General features: G+C 48.6%; 1 protein-coding gene across 1 annotated transcript; it reads right to left on the bottom strand.

The window, feature by feature from the left end:
• Positions 1 to 6,711: 6,711 nt before the first annotated feature.
• LOC122121444 (PRAME family member 8-like) lies at positions 6,712 to 9,905 on the bottom strand. The gene is made up of 3 exons (XM_042695659.1): positions 9,628 to 9,905; positions 8,080 to 8,643; positions 6,712 to 7,255 (listed from the first exon to the last, which is right to left on the bottom strand). Exons 1-3 carry the CDS (start codon positions 9,903 to 9,905, stop codon positions 6,712 to 6,714), a joined length of 1,386 nt encoding a protein of 461 aa, XP_042551593.1.
• Positions 9,906 to 15,719: the final 5,814 nt, after the last annotated feature.

The following is a 15,719-nucleotide window of genomic DNA, read 5'->3' on the forward strand; positions in this document are numbered from 1 at the left end:
AAGCTCTAGTACAAACAATAAGAAAGTAAAGAATTATTGAAAAATTACAAGGCAAGCGCTGGTGGCTCACACTCCTAATCTAGCTCCTAAAGAGCCTGAGATCTGTGGAACAATTCAAAGCCAGTCTAGGAGGAAAAGTCTGAGACTCTTTTTCCCCCCTACAGTGAAGGGCTTTGAACTCTGGGCATGGCTCTGTCCTTCACCATTTCAGCTCAATGCTAGTGCTCTACCACGTGAGCCATAGAGCCATGTCTGGTTTTCTGGGTGGTTTATTGGAGATATTAGGCACACAGACTTTTCTCAACTGGGCTGCTTTTGAACCCTGATCCTCAATCTCAGCCTCCTGAGTAGTAAGGATTTCAGTTGTGAGCCACCCATGTCTGATAAGTCTGTGACTATGTTCAAAAACACAAAAAAGCTGGAAGTAGATCTGTGGATCAAGAGGTAGATAGCCTTGAGGAAAAAAATCAGGACGGTGCCAAGGCCCTGAGTTCAAGCCTCAAAATTGGCACATATACACACACACAAAACCAACCCCAGGGAATGGTAATGTGGCTTAGTAGTAGAGTGCTTGCCTAGCATGAATCGAGCCCTGCATTCCATTCCTCAGTACCACAGACACAGAAAACCAAAAGTGTTGCTGTGGCTCAAAGTGGTAGAGTGCTAGCCTTGAGCAAAAGAAGCTCAGGGACAATGCCCAGACCCTGAGTTCAAGCCCCAGGACAAACACAAAAGAAGAGGTCCAAATCACAATGCTCTGTGGCATACTGGACCTCCTGTCACCCCTGGCACTGGCTGAGGGGAATGCTGGCGGGTCCTCATGGAGTTGGGTCTTACCAGATGTGGACAAATCAGCAGGGCTCTCTGAAGGGAGCAGGCACAGGCAGTGACTCCACTTACCAGGGTTCTTAACTCCCCTGGCTCCTCTGAAGCTTTATTCCCCCTGTCTACTGGTCCTACCCTTGGCCAAACTCACAGTGTCCAATCAGAAAGCAGCATCTGCTCAGTCCTGAAGCTCCACCCACTTGATCCTGATTGGATTTCTGCCTTGTCCAGGGGGTCCTGGAGGAAAGGGGGAGGGTAGGGAGAAGGAAAGTTTAACACCCAGTCCTGACTTGTGTGCGCTGCAACGCTGGTGCTTCCCTCACTCCTCTGTGTCCTTCACGTCCAAGTGTGTGAGACAGACAGGCTTGCTCTGCTCTCCACCACAGGCCGTAGATGTTTTGCCTCTAGCTAGGAGGCCCATAGTCACTGACAAAGATAATCTGGCTGTGTGTGTGTGTGTGTGTGTGTGTGTGTGTGAGAGAGAGAGAGAGAGAGAGAGAGAGAGACAGACAGACAGACAGACAAACAGAGAATCCGACACAGACACAGACACAGACACAGAGAGTGTGTGTACTGGGGCTTGATCTCAGTATCTCACACACTGCCCCTTCAGTTTTGCAGATCAAGCCTAGCACTCTGCTCTACCACTTGAGCTACACCTCCACTTCAGGCTTTTTGGGGGTTAAAATTGGAGATAATAGTGTTCAGGAAACCAGGCACAGGTGGCTCATGCCTGTAATCCTAGCTACTCAGGAGGCTGAGATCTGAGGATCATGGTTCCAAGCCAGGCTGGGCAATGAAGGCCTGAGACTCTCATATCCAAATAACCAAATAACCACCAGAAAAATGGAAGTTGCAGGGGTCTTCAAGTAGTAGAGTCCTTGTTTTTTGCTAAAGAGCTCAAGGACAGTGTCCAGGCCCAAACTTTAAGCCCTTGGACCATGGAGAAAAACAAAAAACAAAAAACAAAACAGGCTTCAGGCATCTGGGAAGGTGGCTTAGTGGTAGAGTGCTTGCCTAGCATGCATGAAGGCATGGGTTCAATGCCTCAGTACCACATAAACAGAAAAAGGCAGAAATGGTAGAGTGCTAGCCTTGAGCACAAAGAAGATTAGGGACTGTGCTCTTTCCAGGACTTCAAGGCCTAGGACTGGCAAAAAAAAAAAATTCTTCAGGTCATTTTTCCTTATCTGGGCTGGTGTCCAACCTGGATGATCACATCTCAGCCCCCTGAGTAGACAGAATTACAGTCCTGAGCCACTAGCACTCAGATGATAAGTTTTCTGTGTGTTTAAGGGGAGAAATAAAGTGATCTTGTTGATCTGAGGTTTGTTTTTTGTTTTTGTTTTAGCTTTTTTGCTTTTGCCTGATAAATGCACCCAAATTCAATGTGGCAGTTTACTGCTAGACTCTCAGCTGTTAGGGATGCTGAAGGGAAAATTACTTGCAGAATGGCTTAGTACTACATTCTGATATCTTGTTTTGGTTAAACAAACCACCAAATAATGAAAACAGAACTATAAGCCAAACAACATGGCTCCTGCCTGAATCTTAGCTACTCACGTGGCAGAGTTCCAAGGATTGAAGTTCAAAATAAGGCTGGGAAGAAAATTGTGAGACATTTTCTTGTTGTTTTTACTGTCCTCAGGTTGGGCCTGGGCAATATTACTAAGCTCTTCAGCTCAAGGTGAGCGCTCTACCACTTGAGCCACAGCACCACTTCTGGTTTTCTGAGTGGTTTATTGGAGATGAGAGTCTCCTGGACTTTCCTGCCTGGGCTGTCTTTGAACTTCCATCCTCAAATCTCAGGCTCCTGAGTAGCTAGGATTACAGGCAAGAGCCACCAAGGCCTGGCTGTGAGACTCTTACAACCCATTAATCAAGAGGATTATGCCCTGAACTCCAAGACAAACAACAGAGAGGCAGAGAGAAGGACCTGGAGGCAGAGAGGGGGAGAGACAGATAGGGAGGGGGGAGGGAGAGGGAGAAAAGGAAGAGGAGAAAGGAGGAAGAGGAGGAGGAGGAGCAGGAAGAGGAGAGAGAGAGAGAAAAGGAGAGGGAGAGAGATAAGGATCTGGCTATATTATTCTGGAGAAATGCTATCAGGACACACTGGACTACAAATCGTATATTTTGTTTAGTTTAGGTTTGGTTTTTTTGTTGGGGGTGGGGGGGTCCAGTCCTGGGGCCTGAACTCTGGGTCTGGGCACTGTCACTCAGCACTTCAACTCAAGGCAAGCGCTCTACCACTTGAGCCATAGCACCACTTCCGGCTTTTTTTTTTGCTTATGTGGTGCTGAGGAATCGAACCCAGGACCTCATGCATGCAAGGCAAGTGCTCCACCACTGAGCCACCTTCCCAGCCCCAAATCATATATTTTTGTTGTTGTTCTTTGGTTTTGGTTTTGCTCATTTTCCAGTCCTAAGGCTTGAACTCAGGGCCTGGGCACTGTCCCTGAGCTTCTTTTGCTCAAAGCTAGCACTCTACCACTTGAGCCACAACACCACTTTCAGCTTTGTTTACGTGGTATTGAGGAATGGAACCCAGGGCTTCATGCATGCTAGGCCAGCAGTCTACCACTAAGCCACCTTCCCAGCCCCCTGTACAATGTTTTGCATTCAGAAAATAATTCAGCACTGCTTTCTATGTTAGCACATGTCATGTCTGTCTGTGCTTGAGTTAGATGCTGGGCTGTTGTGCTGCCAGTCAAGATCTCCACACTGAGCCATGTCCACAAGGCCTTCCTCCTTTCCTTCCTTCCTCTTCTCCTACCTTCCTCCCTGGGATTCTTCCTTCCACTCTCACTCCCTTTCTAGAACTCCAGTGACATCTTGATTGCTTTATACTTCTGCAGCCTTCTCTATTGAACTGCAGAGAACCTGTCTGGTGAGTGGGGTCTGGGGAATACCAGCATTCCAGGACACCTGCACTTGTGGTCAGACCCCTGAAGGGTGGCTGTGACTGCAATCAGGATCTTCACCACACAGCATCCTGGCTGTGGTCACAGCAGCCTGGATCCTGTTCCACATGGTCCTCTCCTTGGAGGCAGTCCCCACCCCGAAAGTCTCCAGCAGTTCTCAGGTGTAGCCATTTGCTCTCTCCTCAGGTGCCTGAGGAGCCCCTTGGAGTTCTTCATTGCTGCAGACGGCTGATGGTAGGTCAGCGTCCTTGTGCTGGGCATTGGCTGTGGCACCGTGGCTCTGAGGAACTCCCCAGAGTCTGGGGCACAGGCCTAAGACTACATCGCGTCCCTGCCTCCACTCTGACTGGGGGGATCCCAGGTTTGCCATTTGCCTCACAGGTGGAACGAGGCTCGGTAGACTTTAGGTGGCAATGAGAGCCAGTCCCTGGAGCAAGGCCCTCCTTCCCAGAGCCCCTCCCTGCTGGCCAGATGCCAAAGCCCTGGACACTCCTCACAGTTGGCTCAGGAGCCTCAGGTGTGGGCTTTGTGTGTGCTGACAACAGGCTTCTCTGCACTTGGCCGGCCTCTGCTGCCCCCTGCAGGTCAGACTCTGCAAGGTGTATGCACCACAGCTGTGTCCCCACCTCCCCATGCTGCCTGCCACCATGGGGGCTTCCAGCTACTCTTGTATTCAACCAGGGGTGGAAAAGGAAGATGGCTGCCTTGTGAATGATGATGGGTCTGGGGAGGTTGAGGAATCACTCCAGTGATTCAGAGGTGGATGTCAGCTTCACCATGTGTAGTGTGGTGAGCTGGCACTCAGGGCTGCAGCAAGGTGTGTAAGGCCTCACAGCCCCTGTGGTGAAGCAGTCTGACCCCAAGTGAGTTAGTGGGCTCCATGGTCAGTGCTCAATGCACAGGTGCCAGCGGCTTCCTGTAGTCATGTCACAGCAGGAAATCAGCCACGGGTTCTCCACTGCACCTGGATTTGGACAGGACTCCAATCCTTTTTTTTTATTTTTTTAGTAATCCCTATTTTATTTTTATTTTATTTTATTTTTAAATTTTATTTTATTTTATTTGAGAACATACTGTACAGAGGGGTTACAATTACATGGGCAGGATAATGCATACATTTCTTACCAAGCATTGCAGCCTCCTCCTTTGTTTACCCTTCACCTCCCTTCCCAGCCTCCCCCCTCCCCCCTCCATTCCTTTTTTTTTTTATCTTTTTCTTTTTCTGCCAATCCTGGACTTGAACTAAGGCACAGGCCACCTTTTCTGAGCCTCTCTGTGCTGAAGCCTAACCCTACCACTTGAGCCCCAGCATCACTTTAGGCTTTTTCTGTGTGTGTGGTACTGAGGAGTTGAACCCAGGGCTTCATGCATGCTAGGCAAGCACTCTAAGATTGAGCCACATTCCTAGACTTAGGACTAGTTTTCTATCAAAGACTCATGAACACTATATTTTCTTCTTTATGCAGGTACTGAGGATTGAATTGAATGCTTGGTTGTGTCCCTTTGCCTTTTTCCCCTTGGCTGTCAGTCACTCTGCCACTTGACACAGCTCCAAGTCTGAGGTTTGTCTGTCCTCACAAAAGGCTTATGGGAGATTAGCAACTCAAGGATTTCCTTCCTGGGCTGCCTGGAAACTGCCATCCTCAGGACTCACTCTCCTGTGTACCTAGGATTACAGATATTCATTTTCTGGTACCTAAGCTTCACTAGTAATTTTGGTTTATTTTTATTCTTGTTGTTCATGGGGCATGCACTCTGGACCTGGGTAATGTTCCTGAGCAATTCAGCTCAAGCAAGAGGTCTACTACTTGAGGCACAGTGTCACTTCTGGTTTTCTGGAGGTTCCACGGAGATAAGAGTTTTGTGGACTTTCCCTCTGAGACTAGCTTTGAACTTTGATCTTCAGATCTCAGCATTCTGAATAGCTAGGATTACAGGCCTGAGCTACTGGCACCCAGCTTAATTTTTCATGTTCTGTTTTCAGTCCTAAGACATGAACTCAGGGCCTGGACGATATCCCTCAACTTTTTTATTTTGTTTGTATTTTTTGTTCTGTCGTGGGGCTTGACTTTTGGGCATGGGCACTGTCACTCAGCTCTTCAGCTCAAGGGAAATGATCTACTACTTGAGCTAGAATGCCACTTCCAGTTTTCTGGTGGTATATTGAAGATAAGAGTTTCAAGACTTTCCTGCCTGGGCTGGCTTTGAACCAATATTCCCAGATCTCAGCCTCCTGAGTAGCTAGGATTACAGGCATGAGCCACCGGCGGGTGGCTCCCTCAGATTTTTGCTCAAGTCTAGTCTTGCACCCATTTGAACCACTGGCCCATTTCAACTTTGGGTGAAGAAATAAAGAAAACTGAAGACAAAAGCCTCACAGAGGGGCTGGGAAGGTGGCTCAACATGAGTAGAAAAGACAGGAAGTGGCCTTGTGGCTCATGGGGGAGAAGTGCTAGCCTTGAGCTGAAGAGCTGAGGGACAGCGCCCAAGCACAGAGTTCAAGCCCCACAATAAGGGGAAAAAAACCTCTCACAGACCTTCTTGTCTCAACTGGTTTTGAATGGGGATGCTCAGATCTCAGCCTCCTGAGTAGCTAGGATGACAGGCATGAACCAAAGGCACTCTCCTTACAATAACTTATTTATTGTCATAAAATAAAATGAAGAGAGGAAGCCTCTCCCTCAGGATGGGTTTATGTCTATATAATACAGGAACCAGGAATTCCCTCTTGTTCCTCACAGGTTGAATGCACTCCACTCAGATTGCTTTGATGAGGACACAGGACACGGGAGCCCATGGTGGCCAGAGCACCCCACATCACCGTCCTGACAATGAAACTGGAGAGCAAAGGAACCTGTCCTCTCCTATATTTTCCCCTGCGGAATGATAGAGGGTTTGTGTTCCCACTAGGATGTACCTGTGTCCTAAAGGAACATTCAGGTTCACTTCCAAACAACAGCATGAACTACTCAGGTGCACAAACCCCGCAGTAGTTAGACTCCCGTGTAAAGGGATATTCCTCTGTGACTACCCAGTTGCCACTGGGTGCCAGGCTATAGAACTGGTTCTTCCTACAGCCCATGCATGAGTAGGTGCAGATCTGGAACTTATGGACTGGCTGTAGGTTCCTCAGGATCTGCACCAAGCTCACACAAACCTGGGCAAATTGCTCCCTGTTGACTCTGCATCCATACAACAAACATTCGTGATCATAGCTCTCCACAGGGGCCGGATACAGCCCTCGCTGCAACTGCCTCAGCCTGGCTGTGTGGCTCAGCAGGTTCTGCAGGGCAGCCAAGGACATGCGGTTGCCATAGATGCTGAAGAAGCTCAGCTGGGAGCACTGGCTCAGGGCGGGCAGGATGGCAGAGAGCTGGGCCTCAGTGATCCCACAGTGCTCTAAGGCCAGGGCCTCCAGGGTGCCAGACACTCTCTCCAGCAGAGCTCGGAGGGGCACAGGACCCAAGTCACCCAAATACACAGTCCTGAGACGCAGGTGCTTGAGCTGACTGGTGGAGGGACACAGGGACAGACACCTCAGGTCTGCTTCATTCAGTGGACTTGAAATCAAAGACAGAGTGGTCAGAGGCTTGAGGGTCCTGAGGAGAGAGCAGAGAGACTGGTGTGAATGGTTGTGGTGAGCAGCGCAGACTCGGGCAGGAGATGGTCAGCAAAGGTTGTCCTGCTGCACCGAGGGAGACCAACCACACGATGCTGCTGGCTGAGACCCCTGTCACTCCACCACCCCAGCCTGATGCCTGTCAGTGCCACCTGAGCCTGGCCCAGGCCGCACCCTCCCCAGCCCCCTCTCCTCACTGTCTGGACACAGCACTGGGCTTCCTGCCCCCAGGGCCCAACCACCCATGCATCTGAGCATCGCAGCACAGCATCCTTTCCTGTTCCCCTTGCTTCCAGTTTCTATCCTGTGAGCTCAGACTTGCTTCCTGTAGAGGAACTCACAGCCACTCACTTCTACATAGGACTCCACAGTGGGCTTCCTGCCCTGAGCACACTCCCAGCATGCACCCTGCTTTCTGACTTCATTGGAGACCAGGGCAGAACTAAGCAGCACCCTCAGGAGGAGGAGCCTCTTCCTGTGTCTCCTCAGTCCCCTCAGCCCCGCAGTCACCCCACACAGTTGAGCCCCTTTCATATCTACCCACCCCAAGTTCAGCTCAGCCCTTGTGCTCACTGAGCTTTTCTGCTCAAGTCTATCTTTCTACCAATTTGAACCACTGGTTCACTTCCAGGTTTGGGGAGGAAAGGCAGATGACAATAGGTAAAAGTCTCAAAGACATTCCCCTCCCTGCAAGTGTTCACTTAGACTCCTCACCTGAAGACCTCATCGAGCTTTTCATAGCGGAATAACCCTTCACGGTCATTGATTTGGCGATTTTCCTGTAGCAGCACCTCAGATAAGTATTTGTGTAAATTCTCCAAGGTGCAAGAACATTCCATTTTCATCGTAGCCAGAGAAAGCTTGCGAAGGTTCTTCATCTGAGCCAGATAAGGAACCATACATTCCACTGTTCTGAGATGCCATAAATCATCCACAACCAGCTCCTGGATGGAGTCCAGATGAAGCACTCCAAGAGTGCTTTGTATTTTAGAGGTGGAGGCAAACAGAATCTGCAGCTTCTTAGAGCACAGCTGAACCTTCTCTCTTCTTGTCTCCACCCACTGGAGCACGTGGGCCAGCACACAATCCCAGGGGCCATCACTGATGGTGACATCCATGAATATCCTGAAGGGGGGCTCCTCCCTCAGGGCTGCACAGTGATTGGCTGCTGGCTTGTCAGTCAGGGCTGCTGCTGAGCAGGCTTGAGACATTGCTATGTACCCTGACGTCCAGATGTTCAGGGACATATTCTGCAGATCTAACACTTGCAGTTTGCATCTACAGGGGAGACACAGGACAGTCTCAGAACAGACATGGCAGAAAGGCCACTTTCTGCCTCATCATTATTAGACCAAGCCAATCTAACGTACCATGTTTCCTCCTGCTTTTGCCTAGTTTCTATCTTTCTTTTTTCTTTTTATTGTGCACTAGTGGGGCCTGAAGACTAGGGCATGGATGCTGTCCAATACATTTTTCTACTCCAGGCTAGTTGTTTTACCATTTAAATCACACCTCCACTTTTGGCTTTCCCTTTTCCTTTTTTTGTTGTTGGTGGTAGGGTATGAAAGATGGGCCTGAGTGCTGTCCTTAAGCTCTTCATCTCAAGGCTAGTGCTCTATCTCATGAGCCACAGGGCCAAGTGCTAAGAGTCTCAGACTTTCCTGCCGAGGGTGGCTTTGAGGGTGGCTTTGAGGGTGGCTTTGAGGGTGGCTTTGAGGCTGGCTTTGAGGCTGGCTTTGAGGGTGGCTTTGAGGGTGGCTTTGAGGGTGGCTTTGAGGGTGGCTTTGAGGGTGGCTTTGAGGGTGGCTTTGAGGGTGGCTTTGAAGCGTGATTCTCAGATCTCAGCGTCCTGATTACCTAGGATTACAGGAGTGAGCCACTGGCTCACAGCTTTCCCTTCATTTTGATTAAATAGACATAGGAACCTCAGACATTCTGTTGACCAGGCTCACTTTTCAACATGTCAGCCACCTAAGTAGGTAGGATTAGAGGAGTGCACCATTGACATCATGAAACTTTCCCCAAACATTCCTAACTCCATCACCCATGGCCTGAAGTAGTTGGGGATCTGGCAGCCATGGCTTCGGCCATCCCAACCAACCCTCCACACTCAGGGACGCTGTTCTTCAAGGAGCTCTGCAGGAATACCTGGGATCCTCTGGCCACAGGTCTCCTGTGAGACGAACTCACTCTCCCTGACTCTGGTTTGTCTCATCCCTGGACTCTGGGGTCCTTCCTGGCCCCCAACCTGGGTCCCCTTACCTGGGCCCCGCTCCCTGCTCAAGCAGCACATCAAAGCCATCCAGGGTGACTTGTATGATCTCCAGGTCAGCTGAGCCCACCAGAGCCCCCAGGGGGAGGCAGGCAAAGGGCCAGGCCTGCACCATGGCCTTCAGCACCTCCATGCGTCTCTTGGCAACCACCTCTCTGAACAGCGTGGCGAAGAGATCCAAGGGAAGGACGTCCAGAGCAGACATGGCCAAGGCCTGGTCCTCTAGCAGGCTCTGCATGGCCAGCTGCCGCAGTGTGGGCAGGGACATGGTGCTCAGTGTGCTGGAGCTGCAGGGAGAGGGCCTGGGAGCACACAGGAAGAGGCAGCTTTAGCGGTTGAAGCTGAGAAGTCTCTTCTCAGAGAGAACTCATCTCCAAGTCCACATCCCGACTCCAGCCATGGGGAGATGTCAGTTCACGCCCTTTCCACATAGCCCCATCCCCCCCTCCCCAAGCACAGCGCTGGGACACAGAGCAGCAGGATGCTCCCCACATAGACAGCCCCAAGCTCATCATGGTCCCATCCAGTTCCAGCCACTACTCTGAGCTCAGGCCCCAATTGTCAGGGATAATGAGGAGCCTAAAGGTCAGCTCAAGCTGTGTGTGTGTGTGTGTGTGTGTGCGTGTGTGTGTGTGTGTCTTGTGCCTTGAACTCAAGTCCTGGCACTTTCCTTGGGAGCTAATATCAGTGCTCTACCACTTGAGCCATATCTGCCTTTCTGTCATTTTCATGTTTAAGTGAAGGTCAAGGTATCAAAGACTCTCCTGCCTGGGTTGTCTTGGAACCCCGACTCTCAGATCTTTGCCTTCTGAGTTAACAAGGAGGAGAGGAGTTAGCCAAGGACACATGACACACCCTGGCTTGTTGTCTTAAGGTCTGGCCATCACTCAAAAGTGCTACAAGAAAAGCCACAGGAATGGCAGCTGCCCAATCTCTGTACGCTTTTCCTTCTAAGATATCCCAGCCTATGTGGATGAGGACTACAGGCAAGGGCACCATTAGTATGCACTGTCACCAGTGTTACTGAGCAATTGTAATGTCAGGCACAGGCTGGTGGGGTATACAGAAAGCACCACCTCTGAGATGGAGCCCTCACCCAAGGCTGACTCTGAGAGAGAGACTCACTGGGCTGCTCTTCCACCCAGGAGATGTTCCCCACTGCCAGAGGAGCAGGAGGTTGGGGTACACAGATCAGGACAAGGCTTCACCTTTCAGGAACTGCTCTGGCAATGAGGTGGAGCTGTGGGGTGGGGTGGGGCCCAGCACCTAGGAGGACCTGGGTTAGAACACAGGACCAACACAGAGAAAGAGGAATCTCTAAAACACCCAGAACTTCTCCTATAGCCACTCCCCACACACACCCTCTGAAATGAAATACTATACAGAGAAAAAGAGAGAAGAGAGAGAAAGAGAGCATCCCCCAGAGTATGGGGCTTGAACTCAATGCCTCTTGTTTACCCTTAGCTTTCCTACCCAAGGCCGGCAGTCCTCCACCAGAACCACATATCTAATTCTGAAATTTTGCTGCTTAACTGAAGAGAAGAATCTCAAGGACTGGAAATGTGGCTTAGTGGTAGAGTGCTTGCATAGCACGCATGAAGCCCAGGGTTCCATTCCTCAGTACCACATCCACAGAAAACCCAAAGTGGTGCTGTGGCTCAAGTGGCACAATGGAAACCTTGAGCAAAAGCAACTCAGGGACAGCTCCCAGGCCCTGACTTCCATCCTCAGGACTGGGAAAAAAATAAAGCCTCATTGAGTTTTTTCTATGCTGGATATATATACCACCTTATATATCAGTCTCTTGAGTAGCTAGGGTTAGTGTTTAAAGCACTGGTATCTGACTTGGTTTATTGGTGGTTTAAATTTCTTTTTTCTTTTTTTTTGCCAGTCATGGGGCCTGAGCTCTGGGCCTGGGTGCTGTCCCTCAGCTCTTCAGCTCAAGGCTAGTACTCTACCACTTGAGCCACAGCGCCACTTCTGGTTTTTTCTGCTTATGTGGTACTGAGGAATTGAACCCAGGACCTCATGCATGCAAGGCAAGCACTCTACCACTGAGCCACCTTCTCAGCCCGTGGTTTAAATTTCTATTGCTTTCTGTGCTTGCACTAGAGATTGACCTTGAAGGCCTGGGTGCTCTTCCTGCGGGCGGGTCAAAGCCAGTGCTCTACCACTTGAGTCACAGCTCCAGTCAAGGTTTATTTATTTTTGAGGAGATCAGAACCTTCTCCACCCAGAACATCCTGTTACTTGGATTCTTCACTCTTAGCCCCTCAAGTTGATAGGATTACAAACAGGAGCCACAGATTCTTGACTTGAACTCAATATTTAACTTATCAAAATTGAGGCATGGTCTAGTGGCTCCCACGTGAAAGCCCAGCTTCTGTGGAGTAGAAATTGAGAGAACTGAAGTCCTATCCCATCAGTTACCAACCTCTTGGCATGGTGGGTCTTATCTGTCATTCCATATTGCCAAGCCTGAATTAGTGGGGATCTGGGGGCTCAGCCCTGTAATCCTAGCTGCTCAGGAGGCTGAGAGCTAAGGATCCAGGCTCAAAGCCAGCTTGAGCAGGAAAGTCTGTGAGACTCTCATCTTCAACTGACCACTAGAAAACTGGAAGTGGTGCTGTAGCTCAAAGCGGGAGAGTGCTACTTTTGAGCGAAAAGAACTCAGGGACAGCATCCAGGCCTCTACTAAAAGCCCCACAACTTATTTAAAAAAAAAAAAGCTTGGATGTTTAGATCTGAGTCTGAGTGTTTAGGTAAAATATTGAGACTCTACTTAAAGCTGAAAGAGAAGTTGTGTCTTTAGGAGTATAATGAAAGCCTTGAAGGAAAAGTTGAACCACAATGCCCAGACCTTAGTTTCAAGCTCTAGTACTAGTTCAAATAATAATAAAGTACAAAATTATTGAAAAATTTCAAGGCAGGCACTTGTGGCTCACACTTGTAATCTAGCTCCTAAAGAGCCTAAGATCTGTGGAACACAGTTCAAAGCCAGTCTAGGAGGAAAAGTCTGAGACCCTTTTTCCCCCCCTATAGTGAAGGGCTTTGAACTCTGGGCATGGCTCTGTCCTTCCCCTCTTCAGTTCAATGCTAGTGCACTACCACTTGAGCCACAGTGCCATGTCTGGTTTTCTGAGTGGTTTATTGGAGATATTAGGCACACAGACTTTTCCTGCCCGGGCTGCCTTTGAACCCTAATCCTCAGATATCAGCCTCCTGAGTAGTAAGGATTTCAGTTGTGAGCCACCCATGCCTGGCAAGTCTGTGACTATCTTCAAAAACACCCAAAAGCTGAAAGTAGATCTGTGGATCAAGAGGTAGATAGCCTTGAGGAAAAATATCAGGTCATTGCCAAGGCCCTGAGTTCAAACCCCAAAAGTGGCGCGCACACACACGAACACACGCACACACGCATGCACACACACGCACACGCACGCATGCATGCACGCACGCATGCATGCACTCATGCATGCACGCATGCACGCATGCACGCACAAAACCAAACCCATGGGATGGTAATGTGGCTTAGTGGTAGAGTGCTTGCCTAGCATGCATGAATCGAGCCCTGGACTCCATCCCTCAGTACCACATACACAGAAAAAGCCAAAAGTAGTGCTGTGGCTCAGAGTGGTAAAGTGGTAACCTTGAGCAAAAGAAGCTCAGGGACAGGGCCCAGACCCTGAGTTCAAGCCCCAGGACAAGCTCAAAAGAAGAGGTCCAAATCACAATCTCTGTGGCATACTGGACCTACAGTCACCCCTGGCACTGGCTGAGGGGAATGCTGGTGGGTCCTCATGGAGGTGGGATCTTACCAGATGTGGACAAATCAGCAGGGCTCTCTGAAGATAGCAGGCACAAGCAGTGTCTCCACTTACCAGGATTCTCATCTTCCCTAGCTCCTCTGAAGCTTTATTCCCCCTGTCTACTGGTCCTACCCTTGGCCAACTCCCAATGTCCAATCAGAAAGCAGCATCTGCTCAGTCCTGAAGCTCCACCCACTTGATCCTGATTGGATTTCTGCCTTGTCCAGAGGGTCCTGGAGGAAAGGGGGAGGGTAGGGAGAATGAAAGTTTAACACCCAGTCCTGACTTGTGTGCACTGCAACGCTTGTGCTTCCCTCACTCCTCTGTGTCCTTCACGTCCAAGTGTGTGAGACAGACATGCTTGCTCTGCTCTCCACCACAGGCGGTAGATGTTTTGCCTCTAGCTAGGAGGCCCATAGTCACTGACAAAGATAATCTGGCTGTGTGTGTGTGTGTGTGAGAGAGAGACAGAGAGAGCGAGAGACAGAGACAGACAGAGACGGAGACAGAGAGAGACAGAGAGTGTGTGTACTGGGGCTTGATCTCAGTATCTCACACTCTGTCTCTCCAGTTTTGCAGATCAAGCATAACACTCTGTTCTACCACTTGAGCCACACCTCCACTTCAGGCTTTTTTGTGGTTAAAAGTGGAGATAATAATGTTATGGGAGCCAGGCACTGGTGGCACAAGCCTGTTATACTAGCTACTCAATAGGCTGAGATCTGAGGATCATGGTTTAAACCCAGCTTGGGTAGTGAAGGCCTGAGACTCATATCCAAATAACCACCAGGAAACCGGAAGTGGCACTGTGGCTCAAGTAGTAGAGTCCTTGTTTTTTGCTGAAGAGCTCAAAGACGGTGCCCAGGCCCAAACTTTAAGCCCCTGGACCATAGGGAAAAGGAAAAAAACCAGAAGAGAATAAAATTAGAACTCAACACCAAAAGCCACCAAAGAACATCCTGTAACATATGGAGGCTGAACAACACACTGCTGAATTACGAATGGGTCATAGAAGAGATTAGAAAGGAAATTCAAATGTTCACGATATTCAACAAAAATGAACAGACAAATTACCAGCTCCTCTGGGACACAGCAAAGGCAGTACTCAGGGGCAAGTTTATAGCTCTGAGTTCCTACACCAATTAATTGGAGAGATCTGAAACCAGCAATGTAATGAGACATCTAAGCCTCCTTGAAAAAGAGCAGCAAGATAAACCCCAATCCTGTAGACGGAAAGAAATAATTAAAATTAAATCAGAATTAAATGAATTAGAATCCAAACAAAACATAGAAAGAATCAACAAAACAAAGAGTTGGTTCTTCAAAAAAACTAACAAAATTGACAGACCCTTAGCAAATCTTATCAGAAAAAGAAGAGAACACAGCCAAACAAATAAACTCAGAGATGAGAATGGAAACATCACCACAAAAACAACCAAGATTCAGAACATTATAAGGGAATACTTCTCAAACCTTTATGCTAATAAGTTTGAGAACTTGGCAGAAATGGACCTTTTCCTAGCAAATATCGACATGCTGAAACTAAACCAAGATGAGCTAAAACATCTTAACAGGCCCATATCAAGCATTGAAATAGAAACAGCAATAAGAGACCTCCCATCTAAGAAAAGCCCAGGACCAGATGGATTTACAGTGAAATTCTACAAAGCCTTCAAAGCAGAGCTCACACCAATACTCCTCCAATTCTTCAATGAAATTGAAAGAGAAAGTTCACTACCGAACTCATTCTATGAAGCCATCATAACCCTCATCCCAAAACCAGGCAGGGACTCATCAAAGAAAGAGAACTATAGACTCATTTCTTTGATGAACATTGATGCAAAACTTCTCAACAAAATTTTGGCCAATCGACTTCAACAATTCATCCAAAAAATCATACACCACGATCAAACAAGATTCATTTCAGGGATGCAAAGCTGGTTCAATATACACAAATCTGTTAATATAATTCATCACATCAACAGGAGCAAGGATAAGAACCACATGGTTACCTCAATAGACGCAGAAAAAGCATTGACAAGTTCCAACACCCCTTTATGATGAAGGTTCTGAAAAAATTAGGAATCCATGGAACATTCCTCAATACAATAAAGGCTGTACATGACAAACCTACAGCCAGCATTATACTTAATGGTGAAAAACTAAAGCCATTTCCTCTTAACTCAGGACTGATACAAGATAATCCACTCTCTCCACTCCTCTTCAATATAGTATTAGAATGCCTAGCTACAGCAATAAGACAAGATGCAAAC

Source organism: Dipodomys spectabilis, unplaced genomic scaffold (genome assembly GCF_019054845.1).
Source record: "Dipodomys spectabilis isolate Male_0828 unplaced genomic scaffold, ASM1905484v1 ptg000188l, whole genome shotgun sequence".
NCBI classification, from domain to species: Eukaryota; Metazoa; Chordata; class Mammalia; order Rodentia; family Heteromyidae; genus Dipodomys; species Dipodomys spectabilis.

What these genes read in the sequence shown, in the direction of transcription:
- LOC122121444 (XM_042695659.1), bottom strand. Translation starts at nt 9,905, where the DNA reads ATGTCCCTGCCCACACTGCGGCAGCTGGCCATGCAGAGCCTGCTAGAG. An exon ending in GAGCAGGGAGCGGGGCCCAG is followed by an intron (nt 8,644 to 9,627) that starts GTAAGGGGACCC and finishes TCTCCCCTGTAG; the next exon opens with ATGCAAACTGCAAGTGTTAG. An exon ending in AAGCTCGATGAGGTCTTCAG is followed by an intron (nt 7,256 to 8,079) that starts GTGAGGAGTCTA and finishes TCCCTCCACCAG; the next exon opens with TCAGCTCAAGCACCTGCGTC.